General features: G+C 44.2%; 1 protein-coding gene across 6 annotated transcripts in view; it reads right to left on the reverse strand.

Annotated features, from left to right (window-relative positions):
• Window positions 1–22,791, reverse strand: part of MBD5 (methyl-CpG binding domain protein 5) — an 802,917-nt gene that overhangs the window by 177,511 nt on the left and 602,615 nt on the right. For 5 of the 6 annotated variants that reach the window (XM_069616504.1, XM_069616508.1, XM_069616503.1 and 2 more), the window contains one exon: window positions 17,864–17,976. In XM_069616504.1, coding sequence (XP_069472605.1) covers window positions 17,864–17,976 — 113 coding nt within the window. The remainder of the gene's footprint in view (window positions 1–17,863; window positions 17,977–22,791) is intronic. The other variant, XM_069616506.1, reaches the window with a different exon arrangement.

Below are 22,791 nucleotides of genomic sequence, written 5' to 3' on the forward strand. Positions count from 1 at the left end.
TGTCTTTAGCTGTCATTTCACTTTCTTCTACACAATTTCAGTCTTCATTATGACCCCTTGTTTTAGGACTCAGTGCTGTTGATGACTATTACTTCAGGCAGCAGATGTATATTCTGCTGAGTACAGTCCATATCATTTAAGTTAGAGGTCTTTAGGATCTTTCTCATTAAAATCCCTGATCCTCCATTACTCGATTTAGATGGACCTTTCATATTCTTTGTTTTTATCCCTTTAGTCAAGTTGTTACTGAATTCCACTGGTCCTTATGGCTAACTGTTGCTCACCTTTACAGTTTGAACTTTCACTGGGATTATCAATGTGGTATCAGTATCCAAACATCCTATAAACACACAGCTCACTGCGTGATTTTTTCTGTCCTTATGCCTTTTGTCAACAGTAATGATTTTATTTCATTCAGAATGCCAGTATTTGATCCAACTTCAAACACCAATTTGTTATAAAGCCTTATGAAAGACTGCAGGAAAAGATTCTATGCAATTAGAGGACTACTTCCAGCTTCAATGATATTAACAATGCTCATGTCTTTTTCTAGACTGGGAGAGTTGACTATGTCGTCACCAAACTGAGTATTTAATTTTGACATATCAATTTCCTGTATGTCATCATTAGTGGACAAATTTGTTTTGCTCTGACTAACTACTGATGGAATCCGGTTCTTAAATGTCTGAGGAATCAAATAATGAGGGTGACTTACTAAGTCTTAAGGAAGGGAGTTCAGCCTCTAATATTTCCTCTTCAAGGCTAATGCAGACATTAATAAGAGATTGACTAGCCTGTCTCTCCACATCAGACAAGACGGGGTCAGAAATGTCACAACAGCTGCTCGCTCCCTCGTTTGCTAATTTCTCTATTAGTGAGTCTGAAATTGATTGCGCCGTTAACACTTGGGAATATGTTTTATTTTGTACCCTGGGATAAAAAGCAGTCATTCTTTCTCATGCTGACGGTACCTTTGAATTTCTTTAAGCTTGAATGTTCAATGAAACTTCTTTATCAAGAGGGGTCTTGTCACCACTTCTAAGATGATATAGTCCCCCCCCTCATATTTGTTATTCAACTCCTGACAAACTATGCCTTCTACATGAACTTTGCCAACAGAGGAAAACTTTTTGGTTGTCTTAGAGCTTGTTCGCTTTCACTCACACCCCTTCCACTTAGCTCAAAGAGCTCACCTCCACAGTCACCAGGGAGACGGTTACAATAAACAAACTGTTGAAGCATGTGTGTCAAAGATATATACCAAAGTCCCACACCCTTGTGGTCTCATTCAAATATGTATGAGCCTTTATTTTAGTCTGTGTAAAGCACTTCTGCTCTACCAACAGCTTCACTGTTGAGGATAAGCACAGCCTCTTTATTACTTTTTAAATACATGCCCAATGTACTCACCAATCTATGCGTGAGAGGGGATGCTTAAACAGCAGGCTGCCAGATCCCGACTCCCACACCCCAAATAGTCTGCTGCGTCCGCCAAAGAGTGTGTCTTTGAGCATTCTGCCCCTTCTCTTCCTCGCCGACAGTACGACTTCCAGGAAAGAAAAAAATATTTTAGCTCCAACTCTGCTCACTCCGCTGTGCTCTGCCAAGGAGTGTGTTTTTGGGCAGTGTGCCCCTCCTCTTCCTCGCAAGCAGTAAACAATGAGGAAAGACTACTGCAGATAGTATGACTTCCAGGAAAGGAAAACTTATTTTAGCTCCAACTCTGCTCACTCCGCTGCGCTCCACCAAGGAATGTGTTTTTGAGCAGTGAACAGTGAGGAAAGACTACAGCAGACAGTATGACTTCCAGGAAAGAAAAAAGTATTTTAGCTCCAACGCTGCTCACTCCACTGCGCTCCGCCAAGGAGTGTGTTATTTAGCAGTGTGCCCCTCCTCTTCCTCGCAGGCAGTAAACAAAGACTACAGCAGACAGCACGACTTCCAGGAAATAAAAAAGTATTTTAGCTCCAACTCTGCTCACTCTGCCAAGGAGGGCGTTTTTGAGCAGTGTCATAACACACAGTTATAAGAGGTGAGTAAAACCTTTTGGTGTAGTATACAATTACAGTTGATTTTCAGCTCAGTGGAACCCAAACTAAGCTAAGTAAGAACTCTGTACACCAATTTAGGATTGAGCCAGGCAGACCAAGGTCAGCTAACCTGCAGAACATTTTTTAAGAATGGCAGACAGCTATTCTAGGCAGGTTAAGTCTAATGTTGTAATATACTATTACAGTTACTGTTCAGATCAGTGGTACACAGATTGAGGTAAGCACTAACTCCAACTTACTTTAGAATGGCACACAGCTATTCAAGGTAAACAAAACCTATATACTTTTTAAAGGAGCTACCAGCAACTTAAAAGGTAGGTATACACCCAAGACTGTTTTAGCATCTGTATAAAACAGACCAGGGAAAGCAAAACCCAATGTTATACTTTATGAATGACTCAATGTTATTCTAGGTAGGTAAAACCTAAGGCAGACTTATTCTAAGCAGGCTATAAAGCAAGTTAGCGCAAGCAAGACCCAGTTGGGGAACTTATACACCTATTCTCTGAAAGAAATAGTTTGTAAAGCCAACAGCATTACTTTTGGGAAAGAGGCACAACCAATTCACGTGTGAGTAAATTAAACTTATATATACTTTTCAGAATGGTACGACACACATTCAAGGTAAGTAAGAACGTTTGTAACAGCTCACAGTTACCAACCAACTCTTTTAAACACTTGTTATACTTTACAAGACAGAATCGTTTACTTATCCGGTCCTTCCCTAGTCAATTGCATGAGTTCACTCAGAGGCAGAAAAGGGACGTTAATGGTCTAGGCGCCAGCTGTAGGCAGGGTGAGATAGGGTTCTGTTGCAGGCAAAAGTCGGAGTTTCTGTGGAAGTCTGTTCAAACAAGTGAGCAGTTCATTTTAAAGTTAGTTAGGATCCAGGGACTTCTGAGAAGACACCCTAGGAGGATTCCAACAGTGGGCCTGGGAGAACTGGATGAGAGAACTCCCAATCACAAGAAACACCTCAAAGCTTCACAGAAATCACTAAAGCTTAAGGTAAGTAAATACACCAAACAACACAGTACCTTAGCATGGAAGAAGAGTTGCAGCAAGAAGACTTCAGGATCTGCAGCCAAATCCCCAGTAGTTGAATCCCTTTACCATGAAGACAGGACATTGGAAGGGCTTTTGCAGCAAGGATCACGGGAAAGGCTCTAGGCAAGAGGTTCTTAGCATGGTTTACTCAGCACAGATGAAGAGGGTGCAGTGGGGAAGACTTCAGGATCTGTAGACAAAAATGTGGTCGCTGAATTCCTTGTCATGAAGACTGAAGACAGGACACTGGAAGGGCTTCTGCAGCAGGAATCAACAGGGAAGGCTTCAGGCAAGAGTTTCTTTGTGGATGGATACTGCTCTGTGGTTTTGGCGCCCTTTTCAGCAGCCAAAAGAAGACTGAATATTGCTGATTGGATTACCGTCATTTGTAAGGTCTAGCACTGGTGAGGGGACGTTTCAAACTCAATCCAGGTCTCTGGAGGTCCAGCAGGATGCCACCAACGTTTCAGTTTGATTCGGAAGACAATGCATCGCACAATGGCTTGAGGTCCCAGTGTATTGGGGTATTGCAGCCCGCAAGGTCGCAGCACGACGTGGGATGGCTGAAAATGCAGGCCTTCTTGAGTCTAGTGGATCTCACCAGGCTATGGGTCAGGGTCGTCGTTTTCAGAGTCCACAGGTCGCTTAAAAGGAAGGGTAACAGCAGGATCTGGTTACATAGCAGGCTCTCGGGTCACTGGAAATAATCTCAGCTACGTTTTCTTCATCTACATCTTCGGATTCAGGTCCAGTGGTCCACTTGTCAACAGCTTCCAGGTTCGGAGTATTTATCAGGAACTACAGCACAAGTTCTGCATTCTCTCTCTGCATTTTACAGCAACGGGCGGTCTGGCTGTCCAATCATGACAGCCAGCCTCCCAGTGGGAGTTTGTTCCTTTCTGGCAAGGTGAAAGAAAAAGGGCTGCAGAGTTTTGGACTCCTCCCTCGCTTCCTGCCTTTCCAGACACTCTGGAGCATGGGCGGGGAACCCACAGGATTCCCGCCGAAGACTGTTAGGGAGAATTTGCAAAAAAATGTTAATTCCCTCCACCTTACAGACACCCCCAAGAACTTTCCTGGATTTTGAGGACTTGATTATTTTACCTGGAGGGAGTGAGACCCTTTTTCCCCACACTCTCATGTATTTTAAATGTGTTTTTATACACTGTGTTTATTTTGGTTATGGAGTCTAACCCACTCCATAGTACTGAATTAATGGAAAACACCTAAGACATCATTGTTGCTGTGTTAATAATTGTTTTATGTTTCAAATCAAAGACAAAAAGAAAGTAAACCTTTCCCTGCTTTAGAGTGTCACATATTTTTCCACATTTGTGATGTAATGAAACAATGCTTGAGGCTGTCAGAAGTTAAGTCCTTAAAGCGGTACAAGTAACCCTCGACACGTGTTTCTCCAAATAAAGTGGTTTGGTTCCTCGGGAGGGTTTGTAAAACTGAATTTCAATCTTTACAATCATCAGCCATAAAGTGCATTATACAAATAATAAGTGACATCTTACAGTGTGGGCTGACACTTTCTTTTTTGTCTTTGATTTGAAACATAAAACAATCATTAACAGCAACAATGATGTCAAGGTTTTTCATATGAACTTGGAAGGCGCAGATACAACCTAGGTGTTTTCCATTAATTCAGTACTAAAAAACCACAGTGACTAAACACCTATTGCAGAGCCCTCCCTGCTTATCAATATATTAACATCATAAGATCTGTTATAAAACAAACTCGCCAGAGGTTGTCTAACAGGCTGCATTGTTGTTTCAATTAACCCACTCCATAAGCATCAACTTTTACAACTGTGTCACAAAGCACTCTGCAGTGCCAAAGGGAAGTCTTCCAGATTTCTCGAGGTTTAAATACCTTCTCTGGGATCAACTACTGGTTCCCAGAGCAGTAAAGTGAAATTGACTTTACTTAGCATTGTAACTTTCTAGACCCAGCACGCACTATCTTACAACAGAGTGCTGGAGGGGTTACTTAGAATCCCCTTTGTCTAACTTCATGTGTAGCATATTATATGTTACCCTTTCCTCAATTGACTGGCTGGTGGCAGTGGTTTCCTTTTGAACTACCTTGGTTTGCATTTACCGCCACCATTCGCGGCTCTGGAAAAGTAACCACAGGAGCCATCTTTTTCAAAATGGCGTACAGCCATCTTTGCTAAAATGGTGCCCGGTCTTCTTTTTTTGCCAGGTCTTTGTGGGAAGGTCTTTCTAGAGAGTTTCTCTGTGCGCCAAAGCAGGTTTGGTCTCTCTGTTCATTTCACCTTTGGCAGGGTTTCTGAGAGAAACCCGCCTCTGGCGCCTGAGTGTCTGGGGTGGGCAGGAAGTGAGAGAGGTGCCCGAAACTCCCGGGGCTTAATCTCCTAGGAGACCCAAATGCACTGTTACGCTCACCTGGTCCCCACTGGGGCCTTGCACGGAGCTGGGCGGCAATCGTCTGCGCGTGTCTCTTACTGTCCCACTGCTTCGCTCACGCTTGGGTGCTATCCTAAAAATGATGATAAATGGGGAAGTTAGCTTGCTGTGTAGGATGGGTAAGACTCCAACCTCTCTCAAACCTCCAACCGCTTCCCTCTGTACTTATGTCTCACCTTAGGTATCTTAACGTTGGGCTTTCCATCCTGCGTCTGAATGCAAGGGCGCTTAAATGTTCTTAGGCACTTTCACTGGATCTGTTCCTTCACTGATCCAACAGCCTGTAAGTGGAATCCAGACCAGCTGTGACTCCATAAGTAAGTCTTGGTACCAATTGGTTCTTGGTAACTGTTTTTGCTTAAGTGTTTCTTCTTGTTGCCAAGGTTTTTACTATTGCCCTTATTCTTTACAGGAGTGGTCTTTGTGATGCCTGGTCAAGCACCCCTAAATGCGGCACTGACATTCACGCAGGTAGGTGTTAGCGCGAGAGTGCGGCGTTAAAATATGTTTTTATAGGTATGTTTTCAATTGCGCAGCTAACCTGATGTCCCTTTTCCCTTCCTCTGCAGGTGCAGTGATGTTCCGGACCAGCGACCGTAAGGACCCCTTCGATCGAGTTCTGAGATGACGGATGCCTCCGGGTAAGTTTTCATTCTCCCTTTGTCTCCTTTCCGCAGATGCGATGATGCTCCCAATTAGCAGCCGAATGGACCGCTTCGATGGAATCCTGAGATGACTGATGTCTCCAGGTAAGTTTTCGTTCTCCCTTCTTTCTGCAGGCGCGGTGGTTCTCAGGAGCAGCAGGATGGGAAGCAAGTTGGATGGAATTGGAAGACTGCTTCTCTCAGGTAAGAACTCTCTACTAATGTCCTTTTTCTTGTCTTTCTCCTTTCTTCGACAGGTGCTGATGATCCGTGGTTCCAGATGATGAAAACAGGGTGTGGCTGAGGCCCAGGTAAACAGGAGAAGAGCTGGCACGGTGAGCGTTACGCTGCAGGAGTGCAGAATAACGCAAAGCGTGTTCTGTTCCTAAGGTGTGGTTTATATAGCCCAGGTAAAGTAGTCCCTGGTAAGTAGTTCCAAGCCCAGCCACTCCCTGGAAGCTAGATTGCACAGCTCAGTTGTTCAGGACTGGGATATGTGTGCCTGTTCACTGGAGCCTCATTCCATGTGGTCAAATAGTATGAGCCTGGTGCCAAAGGTGCCAGGACTGGCTCCAGGAAAGCCTCTAAAACGTTTTGGGGCCTTTAAAGCCCCAATCGAAACCTGCAACTTGGGAAGGCTGGTTTGGCCCTGAAGACTGGGGGCATGCATCATGACATGCACTCTGTGGTGATTGGCTGGCTGACTGTCCGGCAAGGACAGCCACCCTGCTAGGTGAGTGACAGCTTGACTGGAATAAATGGGAGAGAACTGAATAAAAGGCATGTCTTTTGGCTTGGAAGGCAGCGTCGACCACTGGACGAAGGAACTGAAGAAGAGCTTGAAGAGGACGCCTGCTGGAACTCCTGGACCATTGGTTTGCCTGGTGAAGCCCTGCTGCAGTGACTACTTGCCAAGTTCGCATCGACAGAGAAGCCCATGCAAGGACGACTTCTCCCTTTGAGTTGGTGGGACCAATCAACTCCAAAGTAAGCCATCTTGGAGCTGGTTGAATTTCCTCACAGTTGCTGCAGGAAACCGCATAGCCAGGAAGAGGGACACCAGATTGTGTACGTTACTTTTAAGCTGGCCTAAAGCTTTTGGAAGATCCTCCGGACTCCCACGAAGCAGGACTGACCAAGCCTGAGCCCCCCCAGCAGAGTGCGGGACCCCAGAAGTAAGGGGTTTAGGTCGATTTTATCCCGAACAAATGGTCGTAATGACCAAAAGTTCTAAAAATGCTACCACCAAAGGTTCGAACACCAAAAGTTTGTACCTTTGGTGGAAGCATTGCAGGTAAGTATAATAAAAAAAAAAGACTGTGGGGGTGTCTCCGCAACACCTCGCTCACTATACTGTGTCGTATAGTGAGCTGGGTGTTGCGAGGGACTGTTACGCTCACCTGGTATCCACAGGGACGCCCTTATGCCCTGGTTGCCGGATTCCCCCTGGACCCTGCCCGATTCCGGATGGTGCCTTCTATGGAGGTCGGGCCTGAAAACACAGGAGGACTGGACTTAGGAACAGATTTCGTTCTCCCCCGTCCCCTAGATTCGATCTGATGGCCCACTCCTCACCTTGTTGTGATGTCTGGCGTGCTCTCCGTCCTGCCTTCTGTGCAGGGGCGCGTAGTTTTCTGTGGGTTTGAGCGACCAAGTTAACTTCACTGGTGCTAACCCATTCAAGTGTCTTTAAGGAGGTAAGTCTGGTTATAGCAGTCTTAAAATGTCCTTGCTTTCCTTTCTTGCAATTAATGTCTTTTCCTTATTTATTCCCCCTTAGGTGCACGGAGGTTCGGTGGATGCGCAACTTGGATCGAGCTCCTACCAGGATGATGGACGCAGGAGCGTATGATGGATGGTAGGTTAAGCGCGAAGTGCGGCGCGGTAATGTCTTCTTTAGCTAACCTGTATTCTTTATTCCTTTTCAGATTTCCGTAGCGAAGCCGGCCAAGAAATGCCCAGCCAGGTTCTCGTGGTTACTGCCGTAAATGCCGTGAGTAACCTGTTCTAACGCTGTCCTTCTTTCTCTCTCCTTCCAGGTGCTTCGTTCTGGTGCGTGCGTGGTGTCCCGATGATGCTGCCGACTGGATGGAAGACGGCGAGCAGCAGGAAGACGGATAATCGACGGATGGAAAGCTGCAGGTAAGCAGAGACTGCTAATGATGTTCTTATGTCTCCTCTGCAGGTCCGCTGTTCAAGGATCGGCGGATTCTGGTCTCTGGACACAATGAGCGTCATGCTGCTGGCTGCAGAATAACGCGAAGCACGTTCTGTAACTTGGGTGTGGTTTATATAGCCCTCTGGTAAAGTAGTCCAGGTAAAGTAGTCCCGGTTACCACACCCAAAACACTGCACCGCACAGTTCGGTTCTAGGAGCTAGGCTGTGTGGATGCCTCCATGTTGGCTGCAGGCCTCCAATGAAAAAGTAGACCCTTCAAGACCGTGTTCCAATCTGAACATGAGCCTGGCGCAAAAGGCGCCAGGACTGACTCCAGGAGAGTCCATGAATATCGTGCAAGGCCCTTGGGGCCCCAAGTGAACCTTGAGTCTTAACTCTACCTGGCATGTAACCATGCCAGTGGGGTTTTGGGTCACGGGCCGTGACAGCACTGCCCCCCACCCCCACCCCCAAGGCCCCTCCTAAGGTGATTCTCCTGCCTGGTCCAGGTTTGTCTGGAAAGTTTTGATGAAATAGTCTAATCAAACGCGGTGCATGAATGTTCTCACTAGGTTCCCAAGATCTGTCTTGAGGGCCGTAACCCTTCCAATCGACTAGATAGTATAGTTTGGATTTGGTATATTTGGAATCCAGAATTTCTTTCACTTCGAATTCGGGTTCTCCATCGGTCATTATGGGTTCAGGTGGTGGCTTAACTCATGTACCAGGTTGTACTGGTTTTAGAAGTGAGTCATGGAATACTGGGTGAATTCGCATGTTGGCTGGTAATGCTAGTTTAACAGCTGCTGGGTTGATGATGGCTTGAACAGAGTAAGGTCCCAAATAGCGAGGACGAAAAGTCTGGGTTCCTTTTAGAGGTATATATTTTGCGGCTAGCCAAACCCTGTCTCCTACCTGATAGTCAGGGGCTTTTTTCCGATGTTGGTCAGCAAATCTTTTTTTGTTTGTTTTTGGCTTGGATTAACTGTTCTGTTGCCTTTTTAAAGGCCTGAGTGATGTTTGCATGAAGAGACTTTACTGCTGGCATTTCTAGACTGGGAGGACTGTCTAGTTCGCAAGTGCGTGGATGTCTGCCCTAGAGGGTGTAGAAAGGTGTTTGACCAGTACTGGAATGCAATGAATTGTTGTAAGCATATTCAGCTATCCACAATAGATCTCTCCAGGTTCCTTCGACTTGGCCCACTTGGTCGACTTGGTGCAACATGCACTGTAGGTATTGTTCGAGAGTCTGGTTGGTCCTCTCTGTTTGACCATCCGTGTGGGGGTGATGGCTGGTGGATAGTCAGATGTCGATTTGACCAATAGAGCAGCACTTTTTCCAGAAGTTAGATGCAAATTGGCTGCCTCGATCAGAGACCAGAACTGAAGGGAATCCATGCAGTTTGATGTTTTCCAGGAACACTTTTGCTAGATGGGATGCATCCGGGAGTCCTTTGAAAGGGATAAAGTGTGCCATTTTCGAAAATAAGTCTACTACCACTAAAATAGTGTTGCACCCTTGGCTGGGAGGCAGATCGGTAATAAAGTCGAGAGAAAGTGTGTGCCATGGTGCAGGAGGAATTTCTAATGGTTGCAGGAGGCCAGCTGGTTTTTGTTTTAGTGACTTGCTTCCTGCACACACCCCCACAGGAATGAACATATTGGATGACGTCTCGACGCCAAGTGGGCCACCAATAATTGCATTTCACTTTGGCAAGGGTTTTGGCAAATCCGGGATGACCTACCAGAGAATCATGATAGTCTGAAATGATTAGTTTTTGTAGCTATGTTTTAAGCACATACAGGCGTTCATCAAAATATGGCAGTTGATTTTTAATGGTGTATTGTTTTCCTTTAGTATGCCATTCTAGTAGTTTGTTAGGGGTTATTTCACGTTGGATCACTTTTGTAAACTCAGTTTGAGTTAAAGCTATGGTGTGGCCTAAGAGCTTGTCCTCAGGAATAATGGCTACTGGATCTGGGGTTGCATATACTTCCTCATCGATGCCCATGCAAGATAGTGCGTCAGCTTTCCCGTTTCTTATGCCTGGTCGATAAGTGATCACGTAGTCATACTCGGCGAAGAAAAGGGCCCATCGTAATTGGCCTGAGGATTGTGCTTTTGCTGTTTTTAAATATTGTAGGTTCTGATGATCTGTGATTACTGTGACCGTATGCCTGGCCCCCAAGAGGTAATGTCGCCATGCCTTGAAGGCGGATTTTATAGCAAGCAGTTCCTTATCGGTGATGGCATAATTGAGATCAGGGGGTGTGAATTTTCGCAACCAGAAGGCCACGGGGTGAAATTGGCCAGTTTCAGGGTCCCTCTGAGAAAGGACCGCCCGCATAGCCATGCTGGAGTCATCCGTTACCACGATGTAAGGAAGATCCGGACGAGGATGTCGTAAAATCGGGGCTGAGGTGAACCTTTCCTTAAGTTCTTGGAAGACCATTTTCGGCATCTTCTGTCCACATTAATTTGTTATTGTTTTTTCATAGAAGTAACGTGATCGGATGCAAAATCTGAGAGAAATCTGAAATGAACTGACGGTAGAAGTTTGCAAAGCCCAGCATGCTCTGGACCCCTTTTAAGGTGGTCGGAGAAGGCCATTTAAGAATGGCATCCAAACTGTGTACATCCATTCGGATGCCTTTCGGAGTAAGAAAGAAACCAAGAAATTCTACTTGGGTCACATGGAAAAAGCATTTTTCAAGTTTTGCATATAGTCAATGTTGGCGCAGTTTGGCAAGGACAGCGCGGACATGCTTGACATGGTTCTGTTTCGAGGTTGAATACACTAGGATGTCGTCTATGTAGACCAGGGCGCAAACATCGATCAATTCCCTTAGGACGTTGTTCATAAAGTATTGGAACGCTGCTGGGGCATTACAAAGTCCGAAAGGCATTACCTGGTACTCAAACAACCCATATTTGCTACGGAAGGCCGTTTTCCATCTCCTTTTTTAACTCGGACCAGGTGGTACGCTCCTCTGAGGTCTAACTTAGTATAAATCTGGGCATCTTTGACTTGATCCTGCATCTCGGGAATAAGTGGCAGGGGGTAACGGTTCTTCACAGTGATCTGGTTCAATGCGCGATAGTCAATACAGGTTCTCAAGTCCCCTTCCTTCTTTGGTACGAAGAATAGAGGACTGGCTGTCAGTGATTTAGATGGGCTAATGAACTCATTTGCAAAGAACTGGTCCAGATAGGATTTTAGACGCTGGTTTTCTGGTTCTGTGAGCGCAAAGATTCTGCCACAAGGGATCTGTGCACCAGGTATGAGGTCAATCTGACAGTCATTGGACCTGTGCGGCGGTAGTGTATTAGCTTGTTCCTTCTGGAACATATCCTGGAAATCTTGGTATTCTTCAGGGAGAGTACTAGTTGCGCTAAGTGCCGATTCTAGGACTCGTGGGAACATTGAAACTGGATTTGTTTTCTTGGAAATAACAGGGAAGCGCAATCACGAGGAAAAGATTTCATTGCACACCAATCTATCCGAGGGTTATGAGCAACTAACCATGGCATCCCTAATATTAGCTGAAACTGAGGTGCCTTGATGAGATCAAAGGAAATTGATTCCCGGTGTCCATCCTGGCACAGCAGGGTTATTCCTGCTGTACATTGGGTTCCTGGTCCGGAAGCAATTTCTGTCCCATCCACCATGGTTACCTTTTCTGTATTCGGCTTAAAACATAAGGGAAGCCCCATCTGTGCGGCCAGATCTCGATCAATGTAATTCCCAACTGCTCTGCTGTGTATGTAAGCTTCAACGGTATGCATCCTTGAAGGTTGTTGGTGATTGATTAGGATCACTGGTATTGCAAAATGTGAGGTTGGTGGCTCATTCTTCTCACTCGACAAACTAACCTCTACTTTTGTCGAGCTAGGCAGTTTTACGAATCCTTACTCTCATCCTTTTCTGTAGCTCCCACAATTCGCTTGGGGGTTTTTTATCGGACAGTCTTTTAGGAAGTGCCCCGATTGTCCGCAGTACAAACATAACTGTTGTTACCTTCTCTTGTCTCTTTCAGCTTTTGTTATCGGTGGTCGTATGCCTCCGATTTGCATTGGCTCTGTGGTATTCTCTGACGTGCGTGGAGTTGCATCCTTGGTTCGAAGATACACGGCCAGTGTATCTGATCTGGACCGATCTGTTTTCCTATCTTGTAGTCGATGATCTAGTTGCACCACCAGGTTGATAAATTAACTACAGTCTCTAGGTGGATCAACCACCTGAGCCAAGATGTCCTTCAATTCCACTCGAAGGCCTCGGTGAAACAATGTGGTTCTCTTGTCTTCAGGCCACCTGGTTTCAGCCACTAACGGTTGCTATGTATGTTAGTAAGTCTTGATTCCCTTGCCGGAGTGATAAGAGTTCGCTGTCTACAGCTTGTTCATGTGTGTGTCGAGCAAAGAGCTTTTCCATTTCCCTTTGGAAACCCACAAAGCTCACAAGCGGCACTGACCAGTCTGCTGCACTACCGCTCAGATATGACAAAATAAATGCTACTCGTGCCTGATCGTTAGGGAATGCGCCCGGTCTGCAGAGGAAGTGAAGACGACATTGATTCATAAATGCGGCATACTTCCTTGGGTCACCTGAAAACCGTTCTGGCGGTGCTAACGGTATTGCTCCGGGTAAGGTGATTTGTACTGGAGCGGCAGATGACGTGGTTGCCTGTGCCGGTGGATTATTCTCAGGTCGTGGAGCTTGTCCGGCATGTGATTGCAGTAAATGCCTGCTGATTTCTTCAGTGCGATCCTTGGTGACGACAAGATCCCTTTGCTGGGTATTAGTCTCTTGCCTAGCACGAATGCACATCGGCACGTAATTGTCCTAATAACTGGGCCAGTTGGTCCATTTCTGAAGTCTCCATGGCGCCCAGGTGGATAATGTTATGGAGGCTTCGTGTTCTGTTATGCTCACCTGCTATCCACGGGGAGACGCCTTTATGCCCTGGTTGCCGGATTCCCCCTGGACCCTGCCTGATTCCGGATGGTGCCTTCTATGGAGGTCGGGCCTGAAAACACAGGAGGACTGCACTTAGGAACAGATTTCGTTTCCCCCCCCCCTGCCCCCTGGATTCGATCTGATGGCCCACAACTCACTTGTTGTGATGTCTGGCGTGCTCTCCGTCCTGCCTTCTGTGCAGGGGCACTAGTTTTCTGCGGGTTTGAGCAACCGAGTTAACTTCTAAGTAGTCCCGGTTACCACACCCAAAACACTGCACCGCACAGTTCGGTTCTAGGACCTAGGCTGTGTGGGTGCCCCCATATTGGCTGCAGGCCTCCAATGAAAAAGTAGTCCCTTCAAGACCGTGTTCCAATCTGAACATGAGCCAAAGGCGCCAGGACTGACTCCAGGAGAGTCCATGAGGATAGTGCAAGTCCCTTGGGGCCCCAAGTGAACCTTGAGTCTTAACCCTACCTGGCATGTGACCATGCCAGTGGGGTTTTGGGTCACGGGTCGTGACAGGGACACCCCCGCAGCACACCCGTTAAAAAAAAATAATAATAAAAATAAAGAACGGGGGCTGCGGGGGTGTCCCCCGCAACACCCGCTCACTACACTTAACAGTATAGTGAGCGGGGGTTACGGGGGACAACCCCTACAGCCCCCCATAGTACGTGTGTTCGCATGAGAAAGGTGCAAACCTTTGGTAGTTCGCACCTTTCTCATGCAAACGTTCCGACTGCGGCTAAATCAGCCGCGATCAGATCACTCGGATTCAAAGTAAGGACAGTCCACCTTGACAGCCAGGAACCACGCTTATTGCCATTTGCTGTACCGCAAGGAGCTGAAATGCAAAACAGCCACTGAGAGTGAAGTTTGCCGGTTGCCAGTTTTGATAGTCCCCCGACGTCCTCTCTCTTGTCCCCACGACTGAAGCCCAGGAACAGTGAGATTTGCAGAGCTGCACAGGAACAGAGGTCATCAGCTGCATCTTTTCTTCTTTACCAAGGTACTGCAAAATAAGTCTAAAAAGAACTTAGCTCTTACTGTAGAAGTGCTTGTAACTTCCACAACTCACAAGCCTAATCAGCTTGTGGCCCTACATTTGATTCTTCTTTTCATCAAAGACTCCTAAGAACTTGTGCAAAGACTTTTCCATTTACTTACCTGCAGTGCTGCATCCTATACAAAGACTTTTGCCTATTGGCTTTGGCTTAGCCTATTGAATTGAATGACTCTTCGCGAATTGCTATCTGAAAGTATTTGCGCTACTTAGGAATATTTGTAATTTCTTGTGTTCTAATAACCTTTGCCTTTTACCAACTATTTAAGAGTGTTCTGAATGCCAACAGTAAGATATTAATGTCTCCAGCACCCTTGTCATTGACGTCACCTGTGGGTGTATGTTGTGTCTGTGGGCCATCCCAAAAGGGTCTTGTCTGATTTAGAAACTCAGAGTGTACAGTATTGAAGTGTATTTGTATGTTACTAGAATATTGCTCCCTTCTAAAGAAGGCTTTATACCTGACTGATAAATTAATAATTGTTTATGCTAGAAACCTTGAGTGTTCGAGTTTATTTGAATACCTGTAACTGTGAATCTTTGTGTAACTCCACTGCAGCTCACATTTCCCCTCTTGCGATAAGCCTGGCTGCTCAACATGCTACCAAAACTGTTTAGTTCAAGCTTATACCAAAGGTTGGGTTGCCTATACCTGTAGTCAAAGTTGTGTGTAGTGTTCCCAGAGGGTACTGCATTCAAACTTTGCCTAACAAAGACAAAACAGCCACTGAGGTCGTTCCCGCTTAGAATGCAGGGGAAGACATCAGAGACCGCAAGCACACAAAAAATGGCAAAACAAAAAGGAGTTCAGTTCACCATTTAGCAAAATGGCAGCCCTTCTGTGCATTACTAAGGTTGAATTAACAGCCTGCAAGTAATGAAGACTAAAAAGTCATAAAAGTAGTTACACTGCCACCAGCAATTCAAGGAAACTTGCAATTGTAACACTATGTTACCAGGTAAGTATGAAAGGGTATACATTGTATCCCCCCAGCACTCCACATAAGGTAGGATGTGCTGGTGCACTATATAAAATATAAAGGGGGATGAACATCCCTCTTTACTACATGGGAACTGTAGCCCAGGTACCTGCTCACCCTGCCACCATCCTGCACTGCCTCCCGGCCACTCCTTGCACTGGGGACTGTATCTGTACCCTTACAGCCTCCCCCCATTGTTCTTCTTTTTCTGCACTTATCAGACTTACCGAGTCTGCTGCCTTAAACACAACACTTGCTGGCTGCACTACCACTGTTTATTGCCCCCATTTTCTATTTATTTATATTTATTATTATTTATCTACTCTCCTCTACGCCGCACTTCCCACTCCCCCCTTCCATGCACTTTTTCCATTTTCCCATTGCCATGCACTTGTGCGTTTTCAATGTCACTGGGCCTAGTAAGATCGTTGTTGTTGTGTTCTCCTCTGTTCCCCTCCCTTGCCTAGTCGCGCACTGAAACACTTGTGTACGAGTGCAATACAAATAAAATATCATATCATAGGAACTGTAGTTCACCCATGTACATGAAAGAGAGATTAACAGGGGAGCCCATAGATGCAACCCAGCCTAAACCCAAAAGTTGTAGGCAACTATACCTTCAACCATACACTATGAAGAGACCTAAAATGGTCACCCTTAAAAAGAGTAAAAGACTATGTGAGAAGGGAAAAAGACTCCCCTTCATCTAGGGACAAAGCAAAAGGTTCTAGGGTTGACACAGATCAGGAAGATTTATCATTGACATGAAAACCTTGCCTAACACTCATACCTCCCAGACTAAGGGACAGAAGGAGCTAATCCTCTCCTGGATGGATCTCTTGTCGCAGTTGGTTAAACCTACCGCTGAGTCCAACAGAAATCTTTTGTAACTCTCTGAGATGAGTGGAATAGCTTCTTAACAAACTATAGGACCTGCAATAATTGCTAGGCAATTTGCTCTTTTTAAAGTAAGGTGTCTGAGTTAACAGTCCCTCAGGAGGTGTTACAACTCCTGAACCTGCAACATGCTTTTTAAAGGGATCCTTATAAAGAAATCCCTTAGACCTAGAGGGGTCTCCATCATTCCTCACCACCTCTCCCCTCTGGAGAAGGTTTGATCTCAAGTATCCTAGTTGGAGTGGTTGTGGCAAAGCATCGTACATGCTTCCACTTCCTCTTAGATCTTGTTTTACCTTTGTTAGGGGTTTCCCTTCGAACACTAGGATTTACAATTGAGTCTTCAGAAGAAGATCCGACAGTCTGAAGGTATTTAGCGCCTAAGACTTAGGTTTTCTGGATTTACACCAGCTTTGAGAATTCTAGTCCTCAAAGCCCTAGATAGTGTGTGTGTGTGTGTGTGCGTGCAGTGTGTGTGCGCAGTCGTGGGTGGGTTCACCTCGGACAAGGTATTCACTATTGCAGTATTCATCATAATGGTATTATAAGTGGGGGCAATGTCAAGACCAGTGGGCAATAGATCAACCACAGTAGGTGCATTCGCCTCAGAGAAGGTATTGGAAGATGCAGTGTTCAGTACAGTGGTATTGCAAGCGGGGGCAGTATCGGTACATATCGACGCTACGTTAGGGAGTAGTGGAACAGAGTTCCCATATGGTAGGTTGGCAGTGCTTGTGATACGAGCATTGCCAATGTGGATGGGGACCGTATTACCCACAGGTGATATGTTTGCTCTACCAAGTGGTTCATCGGAATTTGCTTCGTCTGTCAGGTCAGGTTTTCCAAGACTAATGCTGCTGGCATCGAGTGAGCTCCTGGAATTGTTCCTTAAGATTGTGTTTATGAGGCTGATGGGGGGGTGGGGGTGGAGCAGCCATTTATTTGCCTATCGCAAGGAGGATCTGTGGATCTGTGCGTTTGTAAACATAGTCATCTGGGCTGTGCGCGACCCGTTTCAGGGGTGTTTAAGTGGTCGGGCGTGAAGGGGATTTCACAAATCTACCTAACAATGCAGTCATACCTTTTTTCTGACAAAGGCATTCGTAGGGTCTGGGTTTTTCTGTATGAATAAAGTACAGCACATTGTATCATGTTTTTCAAAATCTCTTAACATAATTATGGGTAAAATCTGTGTAATTTCAGCTGCTGCTAAACTTGTAAGCCAGTCCAAACCTCACTCTGATTCTGGCAAGCTCAGAAGATGGACATTTTAAAGACACACAACCTTTACGAATGAAACAGACTATTTTGCAGCTTTTTTGTGAAAACTAACTGGCACCATAATTGTGCAGTCATTCAATTTTTCTTGGGAAATCACAAGACTGAAAAATGAAAAGAAAAGTAACCATGCAAACAAGTCAACCAAAGGTTTAGCAACAGGTTCTGAAACCACTTCCATTTAAGAAGTTAAAAACATAAGCTGCGTTTCTTTTTCTTTTCAAGACTGCCGACATTTTTCTGCTCCCCTTTTAAATCTTTTCACACTGTTATCATTTCATAAACAATTCATAGATTAAAAACACTAGCCAATTTCTAGTACGCAAAGGCAGATAAATATGAACTTACTTTCTATTCCTCCTCCGGGCTCTGTTGTAGGCTTCCAGGCCTTCTGTCAGTGTCTTCAACTTCTCGGGCTCTACCTGAGTGAAGGTATGAACACCAAACCACATTACCCAGACCTGCAATCATTAAACACTGCTTTAACTTTCCTGCTGGACATGCAAGTGCTTTTTCCTACTAGACCCACATGAGCCCAAAAGGTATTCTCTTTGCTTACGCCGTGACTAAGTAAACACTTTACAATTCTACTTTCAAGCAATAGAATATGTGTTTCTAATTTCAAACAATATATATAATGCAAAACATATCAGATTGAAACAAACGTGCCTTGCTCACTAAAAGTTGTCACAAATATAGTAATCCTTTTTAGGAAAAAAAACAAATGTGACTACTTTTCCAGTCTACCATCAATTGTTTACTGTTCATTTTGTGTACAATATAGGTTGCTCAGATCAATTTTTTCTATCATAACTTTATATAAGTTAAGGCTTAAGAAAAGGTTTTAAATGCCCAAACCAAAAAGATTAAGTGCCCTGTGACTAAATGGGCATGTGTGTATTCTGTAATCTTTAGCCAGGTAGTCCAAGACTGGATTCCATACCCAATAAAAGAGATTCACAAGTTAATTGATATTTTATGTTAATTGATCAATTTCCATCATGTGCCACACCTTATTCAATAAGAAAATCCAAGAGGGTTCCCTCTTCTTTCAAATAAAAGATGCAGCTAGCTAATATAGCTGCCAGTGATAAGGTTGTAAGCATCATTCTCTGATGGCCTTCAAAGATATAGACTGCTTTTTTCAATATACTCAGCAAAGGTGTTCCTTCATCTCAAAGCAAGGCCAGTCCCACAAACTCCAATATTTCCTATGATTTCTTTCGAGAATGGTAATAGTTTGGAACGTGACCTAGAAATGTCTGACATTGAGCCATTCCTCGACATTGCGTAAAAACATAAATTGGATTGAGCAGGATTCATGGCAAAACGTTATGCTGAGGTGCAGTGGCTTCAAAACATTAACGTTTAAGTTTTCTCCTGTAACTGCACACATTGCAACAACCTGTTCGGCAGGTCAAAATATCCTCCCACTCCTCATCAGTGAGTTGGCACAACACATCTTATTCCCAATTATCCCTAAATGTCATTGTCATGGGCTTCTTACAAGAATTCTGCACTTGTAGATAGTAGAAATCAAGCATCTCAAGTCCCAAGGTAGGTGTTAAAACATTCCTAGAGGTGGTGAGTGAAATAAAGGCCCCAGCTTTAACTAATCGGTTTAACACCACTAGTCCCTCAGATAAAGGCAGTATATATGTCCCTCACCAAACCCAAATCTCTCTTTCTATTCTAATAGTTTATTAGGTATACATATAACAAAACAAATGTTTTATATACCGAGATTACACATTATTACAGTATTAAAATACAAGATTATATACCAATTTACTAATAACTCACATTAAAAAACACATTTGATTTCATACGACAGTCTTGAGGTACCCTACATAATTATACAATACAATGTAATATCAATACAATTTTCTTATAAAATGTCACCATAAAATAAATTAGATTAATGTCATTACCACTCATAAACAATGGCCACAGTGTCTCAATTTCGTCAGGATTAATGGTATTATTATATGACTTCATATGTTTGTATCGCAATGCATACAGACTATCACATACAATTAGCAAGTGGTGTAGTGTCTCTGTGACATTATGGCCGCACAGTCGACAGAAACGCATGTCACGAGGAATACCCATTTGTGTTCCATGTGTTTCCAATGCCTCAGAAATATTAAATTTTAGTAACAAATATTGCCGCACCGTTTGAGGGCTCGGGTATGCATTAATATAACTAGGGAGTTTGCAACGTGATGAGCGCTCATTATAATAGATTCCACTAAATGTTTTTGTGGATAGGTTTATCATCTGCTGTTCATAGCAGACTTCCTTCAGTACATGCTTTAATTTTAACTTCATGAGGGGCATACTCATCAATCTATATGGGGAATTCTGGCAATCCCATTTGCTATGAAGTTTTTGTAGTTTGCCCATTATTCCAAATTTAGAGTTCTGCACTAGGCGCAAGTAGGCAACCATATATACACCAATGATTGTGTCTATCTGGAGACGTTTCAGCTTCTCAAAGTTAATAACGCAATGGTTAACAAATACATAGGAGATTGCCACCAGATCAAGTTCAAGGTATATGTGTTCCGCACTTACACATTTGGGTAATCGAAGCAGCTTCCTAAGCAAACAAACTTCGAATTTTTCAACAAGTTTGATTAAATTATGGCCCCATATAACAATAGCATACAATAGGACTGCTCTTATCTTTGCAATATAAATTGTCAGTACTGCAGATACTGAATAACCACTATTACTTCCGATGAAAATGCTCAGCGCATTGGTAGATACCATGCACCGAGCTTGAAGCATAGACCAGTGTGCCTTCCAAGTTAAGCGGTCATCTACAGTGATGCCAAGATATTTATAGGTATTTACTTGTTCTAAGATTTCACCATTCAGTGACCACACATATTTTTTAGGACACCTTTTTTTTGTGAAGACCATCACTTTACTTTTGTCTAGATTGATCTGTAAGCCGTTGTCGATACAATAACTGCTTAGAGCATCTAGCATCAACTGAAGACCAGCCGGTGTATAATCAAGCAGAATTAGGTCGTCGGCATATGCCAACCATCCAAGAATCACCTCAGTGATCTTCACTGGGTTAGCTGCTGCTATACAGAAAGCTTTTCCCATGTCTGCAAGATACAAATTAAACAGTGTCGCTGCGACCATACACCCTTGTTTGACACCGCTAAAAGTCATCATAGAAGCTGACAATTTCCCCGCTGCATTCAAACGAATACGCACTGAAGTGTCAGAATGCAACAACATTAGCATCCTCAAGAGGCCAGGTGGAATGCCCCAATCAGACAGCTTTTTCCACAGTCTATTTCTCAGCACCGTATCGAACGCAGCAGAAAAATCAATAAATACACAATATACGTCAAGGTTGCGACGACTCCATGAATGTTCAACTGCGGTAGTTAACAACAACTGCCCGTGCAAGGTGCCCGACTTAGCTCGAAATCCAATTTGATTGGGTGGAAGGATATTACATTCCGCAATCCACACAGTCAATTCTTGCAGAATAACCTTTGCAAATATTTTTGAAGACGTATCAAGCATTGCGAGCATCCTAAAATTGCTTGGGCAGTCCCATGCCCCTTTCTTATGGATAGTCAATATATGACTTGTCTGCCATGACTGAGGCACTACACCTGACACACCTATTTGGGTAAATAGGCGGTGTAATGCCATGGCCCAAAGCTCAGGCTGTTGTTTTAACAATATATTGCATACCCCATCGGGCCCTGCAGCTCTGGAATTTTTAAGCTTAGATATAATCAACATTATATCCAATATACTTGCATTACATACCCAAGGTTCGCCAGGGATAGCCAAAACCGTAACATGAGGGATCACCCTACCTAGGGTTTTGGCTATATGACATTGCCATTGTTCTTCCGATATACAATTAATAGATAATGGACGTTGTTTTGCATGATGGAGGAGTTGCCATATGCCAACAGAGTCATTCGACCTTGCCTTCTCAGCTATCTGTTGCCATAATCGGGCTCCACATAACAATTTATGGTTAGATAGCCATTTCTTAAATTTCTTTTTGGCATTTCTAATTTGGATCGAAATGCCCTCTGGATTGGGCTGAGCAGCATTATCCAATAGAGCTGCTTGGATTTCATTTCGCATCACTGTCTTAGCCTTACTAATTGCAACATCAAAACCCACCCGACACCTGACTTGCATATTAGATTTTTCACTCATGCCAACGTAACTGCGTCTAGCAGCCACTTTATTTTTAATTGTTGACATGGTATTAGAAAAATCGGACAGCATGTCAGCGGTGATGTTATCTCCTTCATACTTTGTTTGAATGAATCGCGGCAAAAGCATGGACACTACATCATTTGCCTTATCAATATTCCGTGGATGCCAATTAATGCGATTACCACCTTCATTAATCGTCAGCTGACCATTTTCATCATATTCACTTGCATTTACGGTCGAATCAGGTAACTTTAGTAGCCAGCACATAGGGACATGGTCACTTTCATATCTAACTACAATGCTCATGTCTTTTATGTAGGTGATCCCGCTGATATTAGTAAGGGCATAATCGATAGTAGATGCAGAACGGCCCTCGACTCTGGTGAAAGCCATATGACGATCACCAGGCGTAATACCATTCAGTTTCACTATCCCATGTGCAGCAAGCATAGAATGCCATTTAGAACCCTGCCGGTTTGACTTCGGCACGGGCCCCACTGATGCTTTGAAGTTCCGATTATCATCATTTATCATAGGGAGATTGCCAATAAGTCCATTAAAATCACCAACAATCCAAACAGGGGAAACCTGATTGTATTGTAATAATACATTGTTGACATTCCCTATATTCGCGAGAGACATAGACATATTTGGTGGATCATATACATTAATTAGTATTATATCTAGTGTAGGTCTAGAAATACGAGTAACCAAAATGGAATCGGAGGACTGTATTAATTTTTCAATCCGCCATGGCGGTGTAACCGACACCAAGAGACCACCTTTCGGGCGGCCCAAAGGACCTTTAGTAGCCCTCTGATGGACTGTACTTCTACCATCTAATTGTACTTCGGCAAGCAGCCAAGTTTCCTGTAGAGCGACCACACCAAATATATCTATCTTGCTCAGCAACCCATCATTTACAAATAGGTGGGTATGCCCTCTGGTATTCCAAGAGAAGAGCATATCCACCTTGTTATATCACTCGCGCACAGCACCAAAATGAGGCTTAAATGCCACGGGTAGCCATTGCCAGTAACCATCTAGACATTGATTGTTTTCTA

The sequence above is a fragment of the Ambystoma mexicanum genome, chromosome 9 (assembly GCF_040938575.1).
Source record: "Ambystoma mexicanum isolate Mex_15411 chromosome 9, UKY_AmexF1_1, whole genome shotgun sequence".
In the NCBI taxonomy this organism is placed as follows: Eukaryota; Metazoa; Chordata; class Amphibia; order Caudata; family Ambystomatidae; genus Ambystoma; species Ambystoma mexicanum.